The sequence below is a fragment of the Asterias amurensis genome, chromosome 21 (assembly GCF_032118995.1).
Source record: "Asterias amurensis chromosome 21, ASM3211899v1".
NCBI classification, from domain to species: Eukaryota; Metazoa; Echinodermata; class Asteroidea; order Forcipulatida; family Asteriidae; genus Asterias; species Asterias amurensis.
In genome coordinates this window covers 698,626-711,876 of record NC_092668.1, presented here as the reverse complement: position 1 = coordinate 711,876, position 13,251 = coordinate 698,626, and the positions used below count along the sequence as shown (strand labels likewise).

The window sequence follows — 13,251 nt, the reverse complement described above, 5'->3', positions numbered from 1 at the left end:
TTGCACAATAATAAATAATAATGAATATTTATTTAGCAACCTGTAACAAGATCAAAGCACTTCACAGTTAACCTAGAACCTAAAACAGGAGCTAAACAGAGAAAAGGGTAAGGTTTTTATAAGGGTTTTTTTTCTGACTCAATTTTTTAAATTTCTTTAGGAGTTACTGAAAGATAGCCAAGTGACCTTCCTGCAGTTGGATTCCACCGAAGTCTCATCCCAACTCACTCTGAGCGACTACAGTATTTTCCAAGCCATCGAGTCGACAGATTACATCGAAGACCTCTTCCACCTTAAATCAACTGAGAAAAATAACAGACTACAACTCTTTGAAGAGGTTAGTGTTTATGGAAAGGTTTGCGGTAACACCATGTAATGATTATCTCTAATGAGATGTGGGGTAGATTTTCTAATAATTTCTGTTTTGTCTTTGGCTTTTAGCTTGTCAACAAGGAGCTGTTCTGGGTGATAACAGAAGTCTGCAATGAAATGAACCTCGTCAAGCGAGCTAAGATTTTAAAACAGTTCGTCAAGATCGCAAGTATGTTTGATGCCCTCCTTGTCACTGCTTTTGACTAATATAATGTTAGATATAATATTTTTGCTGAAGGGTGCAAGTGTCATGACAGGGTATCAAACCCACACTCTGCTGCTTCAACATCAGAGCTAGGGTCTGGTGAATTAGGACACTTTGGCCAACTTACAAAAGTCAAAAAAATCTGAAGATAGTTTTGTCATTACAATTTTTTGCTTTCTAGTGTTTAGAATAAAGAATAATTTCCACATTGCATTGCTGCTCCAATGTATTATGTTATTTTTTTGTATTTTTGTTTCCCAGGACACTGTAAGGACTGTAAGAACTTCAACTCCCTGTTTGCAATCATCAGCGGACTCGGTCACGGCTGTGTCTCGCGACTCCGGAGTACCTGGGACAAAGTACCGGCTAAGTACGTTAAGATGTTTGAGGATTTACAGGATCTGATGGATCCCTCTAGGAATATGTCCAAGTATCGGAACTTGGTCAGCTCGGAGCAGGTTCAACCTCCAATGGTAAGACACAGATGTTCGCAGAGCTCCCATTGTGCAGATCTTTCCATGTTCTAATGAACTAGTTTAAAAATCGATGTGCTTATAGAAACATTTTCCCTTTGTTGTTGAATGTAATTCTAAAAGTCTCCCTGATTGCAAAATGCAAATTTTGGCAGCTTTGAGCTGGAACAAAAACAGTTAGGGGGGTATGAGCACTGGAATCAAGCTCTGGTGCTTGTGGGTTGGAGTCCTTTTCAGGACACTTGTGTCTTGGAACAAGAAACTTTTCCACAATTGCTTTATTCATTGGATGGCACATTAAGCTGTCTGTCTGTTTACTAGGGTTTGTAGTGCACAAACATAGTGGAAGAATACATGTAAGGGTTAATTCCAGGGTTAATGGTTCATTGTAATCACCCTTGTTTGCAGATTTCATTTGGTTTACGAGCTACAGTGATTAAGTTCACTTATTGGGTATCCCTGGTTTCATTTCCAGAAAAATATAACAATCTCACTAAAGCATTTTTTTTTTTAAATCCCAAGATGTATACAGAGGCATGAGAATTTCCTGTAACTTTTGCAATATTTTGTTTTGTAGATTCCGTTTGTTCCAGTCGTTAAGAAGGACTTGACCTTCATACACCTCGGTAACGACTCCAAAGTAGAAGGGCTGATCAACTTTGAGAAATTAAGAATGATTTCGAGAGAAGTGAGATACATTGTCAGCATGGCCAACGCTGCCTATGTGAGTATACTATCCATATTGACTGTTATGTAACCCACCATAACATGTGTCACCTTTTATTTTGCCATGTGTTTACTGCCAAAATGACTGTCATATATGAATAAATATAGGACAGATATAAGTATTTTTTATGCTTTAAGTTCTTACCATAAAATGATTTATCCCGTTCGTTTGTTTTTGGTGGGACTTGAAGCCAACTGTTAATGATGAGATCTTAGATGATTTGTAAAAGAATTCTTCTCTGTTAAACTTGCTTAACACTTTTTTGTTTCAATTTCAGGACCCTAAACAACTCCTCAGCGCTAAGTCGAGTGCTGGTTCCGGGTCTCCATTGATTGGTTCCAGCTTAGCATCAGTCATAGCCCCTGGAATGAGCACGTTACCAAGGAAACGTAGCCAAGGACGACGTAGCTCGGCCGTCATCAACCCCAAAAAGATGTGGGAAGAGGTAAAGCTGAGAAATATGAGTAAAGAAATAATCACTTTGCAGGCCTTGACTTGAATTTTTAAGAGGGTAAAAGCAATTTTCCTCTGGTAAGGGCATTTCTATGAAGATTTGTATTGGAACTTTGAAGAGGCACCACGGCAAAAGCATAAGGGCACTATGGCAAGTGCCGTGGGTTATTTCAAGGCCTGCTTTGAACATTCTCTTCTCCAAAGTTCATTTTATCAGGCAAGATGTTCTTCCTACTTAAGTGTGATTCCTGATTTCCTTGCCTTGGAAAAATCAGACAGATTGTGGTTAAGTAGCCTGAATTGCCATTAAAGCTAGCACCATGTTCTTAAATTCTCACTTTTTTCTAAGGTGCAAGTTTTATGCCCGTTTTATATCAGCCTTTCATTTGTTGATTTATTTTTGTTTGATTTTCTCCCTTCAAGGCCCAGATGGCTCGCCGTGTGAAGCAGTACCTCATTAGTCTCAAAGTAGTAGATGACGAAGACGAACTCCGAGATCTGTCACTGAAATGTGAACCAATAGCAAACACAGGTATAGTGGTAGAAACACCCCCCTCCTCCCTGAAAAAAATAAAAATTACAAATAAAAATTACATTTATTTTTTAAAGCAAAGTTTAGATTTGTACTTTACCAAATTCGATTTGAAAAGGGCTTTCCAACGGTGTCCTACACTTAAGGTTTCCATGCGGGATTCATATTTTGTGTTTGATAACCGTCTTTATGTTGTTGCTTTTAAAGCCATTCTGCGGATTACCGGTGGGGGTGAGTTTGTTGCTGGATGTCTCACAGTTTTTCTCCACCCCCTTCCCTCATTGTCTTGCTGCAGTGTATTGTTATTTGTGCTTAGTCAAATTTGTAATCTGTGCTTAGTCAAATTCTTATTTATTGTAGCTTGTATTCAATTGGAGACATCAGATCATTTGAACTCACAAATGTTTTACATTCCTTGGGTATCTCCCCTCCTTTCTGTTTTAAGATCAAAACCGACCATTCAAAAACCCCTTATTTTATCTCTCCTTTTGAATATTACTTCCTTTTTATGAAGTTTTTATGTACTGAATGTTATGAAGTTTTAACATGTACCTTTGTTTCTTTGTGCACCTGTTACATGTACTTTGTTAATTGGTGATTGGAGTGATGCTAACCAATTTATGTTTCTTTTTATTTTAGATAAAGTATTCCAATGTTTTCCTTACTGTCCTTTTGTATTCATTTGTTTTTTCTTTTATCTGTTCGATGGTTTATCTTATCTCTTGTTTAAGCAATTTATCAATTTCAAATTTTTCAAAATAACTTAATACACACCTTGCACCTATGTTTGTCCCAAAAAAAGAAATTGCATGTTTAAATTTGATTTTTTCCAGGCACTTTTACAAGAAAGATTGTTACAAAAAGTCAACCATAAAAGCATGTATGGGCGCATGGTGACGAGTATACAGAAATTACTGGTATCTAAAGGGTAATGATCTTTGGTTTTGTTTGTAGGGTCAATGAATTCTGGAACATTGCGTCGTAGCTCTCAGACCAGTCAGAGTGGAAGTACATCAACGTTAGCACCCCCAGCAACGACCTACAACAAACAAGAAGAAGAAATCAAGAAGATCATCTACAAAGATGCTCCTAAGACGTCTTTTGGTAAGGAATTGAAATATTCTAAATACACTTTCTTAAATGTGGAGCTCTCTGGTTCTTCTAAGAACCACGGTGTAGCTGCAAGTGGTGTGGACCGTGAACAGATTGTTGTGATCACACCCCTTCTTCAATGTAGCTTGCCTCCTTAGTTTCTCTGGAAAGGAGCAAACATCCAATTGTCACTAATGGCAAGAAAAAGTATACTTCATCTCTCGGGTTTCCTTGAAGTAAAAACCAACATCAAGTTTGAATGCTTTATTCCTATTGATACTTACTGGGAAGAATTTGATGATTATTTAAAAGAAATGCAATTACTTTGGAGAACAAATGTATTAAAAGTACTCGTCTTTTTTAAATCGTAGGTGCAACATCCCCCAAGAACCTCCGCAAGTTATTATCACTCTCTGAAGAAGGCGAAGGTAGAATGAAAGTCACAAAAGTTCAGAAGCCTTCTCAGCATAAAGGACCTCCTTCCGTAGGTCACTCCAAAGTCGTTCCATCATCCCCGACGTCAAACTCCCTCAGCAGGTCACGGAAAGTTGCTTGTGCCGTAAGAGGTATGTACAAAGCATTTCTGGATATATAGAGGTCAAAGGAATCCTTTACGCACATCAATTTTAACTCTCAAATTATCCTAAATTGTTCTTTTAATTATTTTGTTACATTTTTGAGCTGCACCCATTTTAGCTGCCACCCCAAGTCCAAATAAAACTAAGAACAAAATAAGAGAGTTAACAGTTTGCAGTAACTCTATGTGTGTATATCCACTTATTCTGTGTAGATTTTATTCTTTCGTGAACCTGTCTTGCTAGTTATTTGCTACCACTAAGCTACATGTACACCACCCTGGGATTGCTATCACATCAATTTATCACCCCTAGACGTACACCTTTCAAAAAAATGTATTTAGTCATATATTGGCCTCTGGCCCATGGACTAAGTTATACCTTTGCAGCGGAGTAGATTTCACACTGCTTAAATTGTTAAGTTTCTAAGTATTTCACTTCTTGAATTACTGTAGGGGCTTCAAATAACAGCACCACATCATCGGCCGACGTTGATGGGAGTCGTAAGCTCAGCCCGCAGCGTAGTGATAGTGGCTATGGTGGCAGTGATGCTGGTGTGCCCATGAGACATGATCATAAACCCAAGCACAGACAGGCTGGTAAGTAATAATAGTTCAAAATAAACCACTCTTTCCATGTTCTGATTAACCAATTTGGTTTTCCCTGGAATAATTCTCTTGGGTTTTCCTCCCATGTCTAAAACCTAAACTTCCTTCCTTGTCTTCTCTCCATTGGGTTCTTGGCTAGTACAGTGAATAAATTCGTATTTCTGAGAGTCCTTGGCTTCACAACCAGAATAAATAATTGAAACAACACTTCTAAGAATTATCAGTAAATTACTATATTTGGTGGTTTCTGGTATCCAGGTCAACCGCAAAGCATGAGTGGCGTTTACGACAGCTCAGATTCCAGTCAGAGTTGTCTGTCATCGAACTACGACACTCAGAGCAACTCATCCTTTGGTTCATCCTCGCCACCAACGAGGGATCATCAGTTCACTAATGGTAAGAGAGATGGAGGCCTAGTAGGGGAAGAGAAAGGGGATCCATTAACCTTCGTGAGGTATGGTGGACACTGTAGGAGGGCACTGTTTGGTTTGGGTGTCCACAGACAAATTTACCTAAACCTAATAGTGTCATATGATTGTGTCCATCATAACTCATAAATGCTTATGGTGGTTCTTGCTGTTGGTGGTGGTTGGGGGGGGGGGGGGGGGTTATTCAACACCATTGTGGCAGAGGCTAACATTTGTAGGGGGTGGGTGGGGGGAAGTGGGTCCATGGTGGTTCTTGCTGTGGGTGGGGTGGGGTGGGGAGTATTATTCTTTCATGGCAAAATAGCCCAACTCGAAAAAATTATTTTTGTATCTGAAATCATTTCTTGGTAAAATGTGGGCGCTTTAATTTTGGAAAGCATGCTATGCATGGATGTGAATAATATAGCATGTCCTCTTTTTACACTTTCATCCCGTTTTTATGGCAAACAGCTTATCTCTGTACAGGCTTTTCTCAAAATGCAATGGATGGGCCAAGCTGTATTACATGTACAGTCGACGATCTGATGCCTTGAAAAAGGCAATTTCTTGTAGTTGTTAGTAGTTGAATGCATGATTTCTTTCATATACATGTAGATTTACCCGGAGCCCCTTTGCACAGCCAGAGAAAACATCCAAATAGGTGGGCTGCCCATGACGAGCGATCCGCCTACCCCGACAGGCCCCGCCCACCACCCGACTACCATGTAGTAACCAAGGGAACACCTCCAAAAGGCACAGGTGTGTGCAGAATTCAAAAACATACAAATTATAGACCTTCCAGCATACCTGTCCATGTAAATTACTGAAGAAAAAAATATTTTTTTGTGTCTAAAATCGTTTTTCTCTGACGATTCTCGAAAAGCAAAATATTGAGATTGAGCATGTTTTGTGAATACTTTGTGCTAATATTTGGTTGCAACTGATGGTTTGTGTCATAGAACCGATTCATTTTTTGAAGAATTTTTCCATACACTGGAAATCATTCACGCCAAAAATAATAAACATGATGCTTGGCATGAGAATATTTAGCAAGAAATATTTGAAACTTTTATTTTGTCTGAAAAAGCATGATAAGCATTCGAAACGTTAACAAATGTGTTCAATTATTTATCAATTTCTGTTGTTGTGGTATGCTGGAAAGCTGTAATGAAATCATCTCCTGACCAAGCCCCCACCCCCCCCCACCCCTCTCTCCATCATTTCATCCATTCCATTCCCTTCCCGTTACACCCATCTTGAAAGACTCGCCTTTAACAACGTTGACACATAATCAACAACTCTTAATTTAATTTGATTCTTTATCACTCTAGCTGGACGGTCATATTCCCAGTCTTCTTCTGCTCCTCCTGAAGTGTCAGAAAGAAAGCCACCAGACTATGCTGTGGCGACAGCACGAAAAAGTAAGATTGGATTTCAGCTAACTCACTAAGTTAGTTCACTCAGTTAGTTTACTAAGTGACTTTACAAAATTACTTCACTAAGCTACTTCACTAAGTGGCTTCACTAAGTTATTTTACTAAGTTACTTTACTAAGTTACTTTGCTAAGTTACTTCACTAAGTGACTTCACTAAGTTACTTCACTAAGTTACTTCACTAGTTGACTTCACTAAGTTACTTCACTAAGTTACTTCACTAAGTTTTGAATTTGAAAACAAATATCTTTATGTTTGCTTTCTGTGTGATTGTTTTTTCCCCTGCATTCTTTTGTCCAGATATTCGGGTATGAAACTAAAAGTTGGTTTGCTGCACCTTGTGTGATTAAATGTTACAGTATGATGTTTTTACTTCTGAAAATAAATCTAGTATTTTTGGTGTCCTTTAAAGATGTCCTTTATAACACAGGAATGTAAAAAAAAAAATTGTATTCCTCTTTTTTTGCTTCCCCTGACAATGGAACATTTTATGAAAAATATGTGTGAAAAAAAAGTTGGTTTGCTGCACCTGCCGTGATGAAATGTTACTAACAATAATGATCTTTTAATTTTAAAAAAACTGGATGATGTTTTTACTTTTGAAAATAAATTTAGTATTTCTTGAGTTGTCCAAATAAAAGATTAACTATGAGGTCCTTCAACAAGAGAATTAACTAAATATTAATTTGTTTTCTTATTTCTTTTCCTCAGAAGTGTTAAGCAGCTCGCAGTCTGAGGCATGTGATTTCTACGATTCAGGTTGGTTGAAGTTTTACTCTCCCATGTTTCATGTTTATATAGAACAAGAATGATAAATGGATATTAGTGGAAACAAGTTTATAGTGCATTGGTTCCAAATCTCGCTGCCCTAGGTGAGGGCTGTGTGGGTTATTTTGTCTTCCCTGATAGTGTCTTAAGAAATTTCCTTTTCATTTGCCAACAGATAATGAACAAGTGTCTGTGGTATGACTAGGCACGGTAAACTCCCCATAAACTTCAAGAGGAACTGGTAAACTATTTTAGCAGTGTGGTTTACCATAAACCAATGGATCAGTGTGGTAAAACTACAAGAGCGTACTGATAAACCGTTAAAGCAGAGTGGTAAAAATACTAGAGCAAACTGATAAACTTTTAAGCAGTGTGATAAACTGCAAGAGCGAACTGATAAATCATTTAACCAGTGTGGTAAAACTACAAGAGTGACTTATAAACCGTTTAAGCAGTCTGGTAAACTACAAGAATGACTTAAAAACCGTTTAACCAGTGTGGTAAAACTACAAGACTGACTGATAAACTTAAGCAGTGTGATAAACTGCAAGAGCAAACTGATAAACCGTTTAAGCAGTCTGGTAAACTTCAAGAGCGTACTGATAAAAACTGTTTGGTAAACTTCAAGAGGTTAATTATAAGCTTCCAAGGAGCTCTTGGGATAACTGGTAAACCATCTGAAGTACAAGATGAAGTTCACAAGGGCTGCTATTAATCGATGAAGAACGGATGATTAACAGGGAAAATTTTATTAAACAGCTCATCGGTATTAAACCACAACAAGCTCTCATATGATGGTGGGTGTAATGAAGGCTGTCCAAGCAGTGAGGCTGGTACCATGGAACAGTAAACTCAAGTTGCTCTTCACAGTATAAAGTCCGGGAACTAGACAGGAGAAAGTGGCTGCAGAGCAATATGGCGGAGTGTGAACAATGATTGTACATATTCTGTGGATGCAAGGTACCAGACGATTAGTGTGTGATTTGATTCAGAAGGACCACTGATGAACAGGTTGTGTGTGACCAGACTGATCCATGTACAGAAACGCATCATCCTTCTTAGCAAGAGTATCTCGTTGAGAAATTCTATCTTCCAAGGAAGTTCTTAATCTACCAAGCCAATTCATACCTTAGTTTACATGATCTTGATGTTAGCAGTTACCACATAACAAAACATGCTTAGCATTCTCATTAGATTCCATAACAGACTGATCCATAAAACCAAACCAACCCAACAAAGCTGTGGCTATGGCTTCACTGAGCTGTTGCCAAGCGTGTTGCTATGGGCATCCTATGCTGCAATACATGTTGGCATGACGATCAAGCTGTAGCCACAGCCACTGATTCAGACCCTGGCCTCATTTTCATTTGGATTCTGGTGGTTTCAGAAATCTTATGTCGGGTTTCGCAAAGCACCTTTTACCTTTTTTATTGTTAGCCTGATACAATTTCCAGTCTGTGGGTTGACCGGTAGTGGACAATGAATCTCAAATGAATGCAAAAATATTTTTGACAAGTGCTGATTTTAAGGATGTATCTGTAGCGGATCTTTTGTAATAGGTCTTATTCAGTATTTAATGTGATGCAAACTACATCCTTTGAACCCATTGTAATCAGCAGATGGGTTGGTTCATCCTCAATAAACATAAAAGCAGATTGACAAATCTTTTGAAAAGTCTTTTGCAAATTGTTCATGAACAATTTACCCAGAGAAATCTCATTTGACTTTTGTCTCAAAATAAAAAACAGAACTTGCCAAAATAAAATAAAATGCCTTTAACGGTCGCTTAAAAACAGCATCTCGAAATATAATTGTCCAACCAGTTTCCTGTATTTTCCCTACGACATTTGGGGCATATTTTTCATTAACTCCTAACCAAACAACTTGGTTTTGTTTTTTTAAAGAAAAACATTTTTAGAAACCTAGAGGACTTGAATAAACTAAACTTTGATGTTGTATCGTTGTTCCTAGAAAACATTTTTTGCGAATTTATTCAGCCCAAATTCCTTCTCTAACATGTTTATCAAAATATGCAGGGTTTAAGTTCAAGTTTGTTATTTGTTTAACCTTCAAGATTTGTTTTAAAGGCACCGTCCATTTTTCAGTTTTTATTTTGATCCCAATCTATAAGGAGGGTTTGAATATGTCACATAGAAAGCATTCCAAAGTAATTAAAGCTGAACTGAAATTGTATTATTATTGTTGAAAAGAATTAAAAACTTCAAGTTGTCGTTCTGTTCCCCTTAACTGTAACTCTCCATGCCTGAACTAGGCTCTTTTTGCAGAAACTTAATCTTGGTTTATTTGCGCGTGAAACACCCTTTAACCTGTTTAGCTCGGTAGGACCTGACAGGGTTTGAAATCATTCACAAGCTTCTCTACCAAAGACAATGTAACAGCTTCAGAGAAGTTAAAAAGATTAAGCCCGGTTCATACTTCCTGCAAATGGGAATGCGATGCGAATTTGACGTGAATTTCACGTCACAACCTGCCCTTCGCAGAGATATTCGCAAGTGAGTTGAGCAGAGTTGAACTGCTGCGAATAACGCCCTTCGCAGCGATATTCACAAGTGAGTTGAGCAGAGTTGAACTGCTGCGAATTATTTGGTGCAAAGATGTGACGTCGACATTTGCTTTGCCTTCGCTCCATTGGGTTCTTGGCTAGTAGAGTGATTAAGTTTGCTTGTCTGAGAGTCCTGGCTTCGCAACCAGAAATGAAATGCCATTTCACTATTTCTTAGACTTTCCTGATTTTCGTGTGGGGCGTTACAAATGTTTGTAATGAGTTGAAATTACCAGTTGGAAATGGCTAGTTGTAGGGTTGTGTGGACCACGTTTCTTTTTCTGTACTGAGAAATGTAGAAAAATCAAAGCCTAAGTTATACATATACTATCTGGTGCTTTAAAATAAATATTTTGGACAAATTGAGCATTCTTTTGAAGACAAAAAAAAAAACCTGTGTGATTCTGAAAAAACAAAACCTTGTTATTTTTTAAATGATGTTTTAAGCAGTTAAGTACTGTCAAAGTGTGTGTTTTATCTTCCAATCATAAACAAATACATGTACAGCATTGGTCATTTAAACATTTATTTATCGTTTCACTCTGGTCATTAAAAACTTTCCAGGAAAATTGCATTTTCTTTTTCCAGAAGATATTTCTGGTGGGGAACACAAAAAAACTTTGTCAAATAATTGTCTTACTTTACAAGAAGTATTATTAGGTGTGAGATCTTGAATAAAAGTGCATTACATCTTATTGATCACTTTTTTTATACAAATAGAGCACATTCCAAAATTAGAAGTTGCGACAAAAAGTGTCATAATTTTGTTGTCGGTTTTATTTTTTAGAACAAAATGTAAATAATGTAAAGGAATTTTTTATGGAACAGTTTTGCTATTAATTGTGCTGTAAAGCTAAAGGTGTATAGGTTTTTTTGCCCTGATGTGGGGGGAGAAAGTTGAGAGAGAATTGGAAAGAAATATACACAGATTTTTGTTTTCCTATAAGATGGACTGCAGTATTAATGTTATATTATATGATGACCATGGTGTACATAATGCATAGATTGGTGTCCGCTTCAGATGCACTCAACTCCTGTCTATACCTGCGCTTAGTAGATAGCATCAGTGTATTTTAAAAGGTGTTTTTTATATGTAAATTACATTTCATTGCAACGTAATCAATGATTTTTTAAATATTGTTATTTTTTTGGCCAGTTCGAGGGTGTTCTTTAGATTCACCTAAGCAACATGTTAAAGCCCTGTCCGAATTGGTGGTTTCGGCTTTGGCTGTTGCTAAGGGTGTTGCCAAGGGCAGCCTATGCTTTTAATACATGTTGGCGTGGCAACCTAGCCGCAGCTTTAGCCGCTAATTGGGACACAGTCTTAACTTGATACCAACCTTTATCATGTAGTAGTCAGGTTCCTTGTGTACACAATATTGTTACAATGTAACTGTCAATATACAAAAAGTACCAGACTTTTTTTCTTCTATGTCATTGGGTTGTATGGAATTGGTGGCTACAGCTACAACTGTTGCTAAGGTTAGCCATTAGTTTAAGCTGTAGCCGTCAAGCTGGACATGACTTTAGTTAGGTTTGAGGCTTAAATTGGCAAGATATGAACTTAGTTGTGTCATGATGGCCCTTTATATAACAAAAAAACAGAGAACAAGATCAATAGAAAGTTTCCATCCATTTTGGTTAAAATCTGATATTGTTGGTCAAATGTGCCTTCACTGAAATTGCATTAAAAACAAAGCAAAAGTCTTCAATACTATTCAATCTTCCCCTATTGTCCACATTGTTGCTAAGCAGGTTAAATTTGCTAAGCAGAAATCAACAGCTTAGCAGCAATTTTCTACCTAATGTTTGTGCTTGATGGGAAACAAATTTGATGTCGTTTTTGATCTGCCAAAACGGCACCACTTAAGCCCAATTTAATGGCTCTGCTTACTGTAAGCAAAACAATTGCGCTTATAGGAAGCAAGGAATTCCGCTTATAGGAAGCAAGGAATTCCGCTTATAGGAAGCAAGGAATTCCGCTTATAGGAAGCAAGGAATTCCGCTTATAGGAAGCAAGGAATTCCGCTTATAGGAAGCAAGGAATTCCGCTTATAGGAAGCAAGGAATTCCGCTTATAGGAAGCAAGGAATTCTGCTTATAGGAAGCAAGGAATTCCGCACTTACTTTAAGTGTATTTCACATGTTAGCAGAAATGTTTTGCTTGTTTGCCAATGTACTCAACATTATTCGCCTACTTACACAGCTAGCGCTGTAAGCGAAGAAAGGTGATTGTAAGCACAGAACTCAGCGGTAAGCAGATCCTTGAAATTGGGCTTTGAAGTGTTGTCATCGTTTGTTCTTAGAGGAAAGTTTACCAATGGGATCATGAGAAAATAATGCACATTTATTGAAAATAAATTTCTCTGATGCAGAGAATGATGAACGGGGAAGATCAGAAAGTTAAACTTTAGAATAGATAATATCGAAGAGGGTGGTTTTGTAAGCATAGATTTGAAACAAATATAACAGGTTTTCCAACAGCAACTTTATTCTTAAACAAAAAAATGCTTCAATACATAAAATCCTTCCTTTGTATTATGCTGTGTACAGCCGGATGTATTCACGTTTTCTTTTTATGCATTTTTATTTATTTTACAGTTTTGAAAAAAGTGTTGTGACTTTTTAGTGAGGTTGATTCCTCATTATGCTGTACAGATCTTAATGATGCTGCGACCATCTTAGGGGGGATTGATAGCAACATGTTTCATACCCCCCCCCCCCTGAATCTTATAAGTAGATTGATGGTTGCATGCGTGAAAGATCTATTATTAAATAAAAAATATTCCGCATTTCTTGAAACAAGTTTTGAAAAAGATGATAAATAAATAGCTGTGAAACTTCAATTAGCCTTTGATAATGTGTGTTTTCTTTTGTTTCCTTTTTAAAGGTTGTATTTATATCGCTAGAAAAATTGAACATATTACAAAGCCAAAGTTCTGATTGCTTTTGGCTCTTGTCCTTGTCTGTAAATTCCCCCAAATAATATTGTTACCTAAATAAATCCTATAAAGAAAGTCTGCAACCCGTACTTGTGACCGA

General features: G+C 37.4%; 1 protein-coding gene across 6 annotated transcripts in view; it reads left to right on the top strand.

Moving 5' to 3' along the window:
* Window positions 1–13,055, top strand: part of LOC139952820 (rap guanine nucleotide exchange factor 2-like) — a 57,192-nt gene extending 44,137 nt beyond the window's left edge. For 4 of the 6 annotated variants that reach the window (XM_071952061.1, XM_071952059.1, XM_071952063.1 and 1 more), the window contains 15 exons: window positions 161–337; window positions 442–541; window positions 839–1,050; window positions 1,628–1,774; window positions 2,055–2,222; window positions 2,654–2,762; window positions 2,970–2,993; window positions 3,717–3,866; window positions 4,226–4,420; window positions 4,885–5,028; window positions 5,296–5,433; window positions 6,060–6,203; window positions 6,776–6,865; window positions 7,590–7,637; window positions 7,822–13,055. In XM_071952061.1, coding sequence (XP_071808162.1) covers window positions 161–337; window positions 442–541; window positions 839–1,050; window positions 1,628–1,774; window positions 2,055–2,222; window positions 2,654–2,762; window positions 2,970–2,993; window positions 3,717–3,866; window positions 4,226–4,420; window positions 4,885–5,028; window positions 5,296–5,433; window positions 6,060–6,203; window positions 6,776–6,865; window positions 7,590–7,637; window positions 7,822–7,847 — 1,872 coding nt within the window. In that variant the 3' untranslated portion in view covers window positions 7,848–13,055. The remainder of the gene's footprint in view (window positions 1–160; window positions 338–441; window positions 542–838; window positions 1,051–1,627; window positions 1,775–2,054; window positions 2,223–2,653; window positions 2,763–2,969; window positions 2,994–3,716; window positions 3,867–4,225; window positions 4,421–4,884; window positions 5,029–5,295; window positions 5,434–6,059; window positions 6,204–6,775; window positions 6,866–7,589; window positions 7,638–7,821) is intronic. The other 2 variants (XM_071952060.1, XM_071952062.1) reach the window with 2 other exon arrangements.
* The last annotated feature ends 196 nt before the right edge of the window (window positions 13,056–13,251 follow it).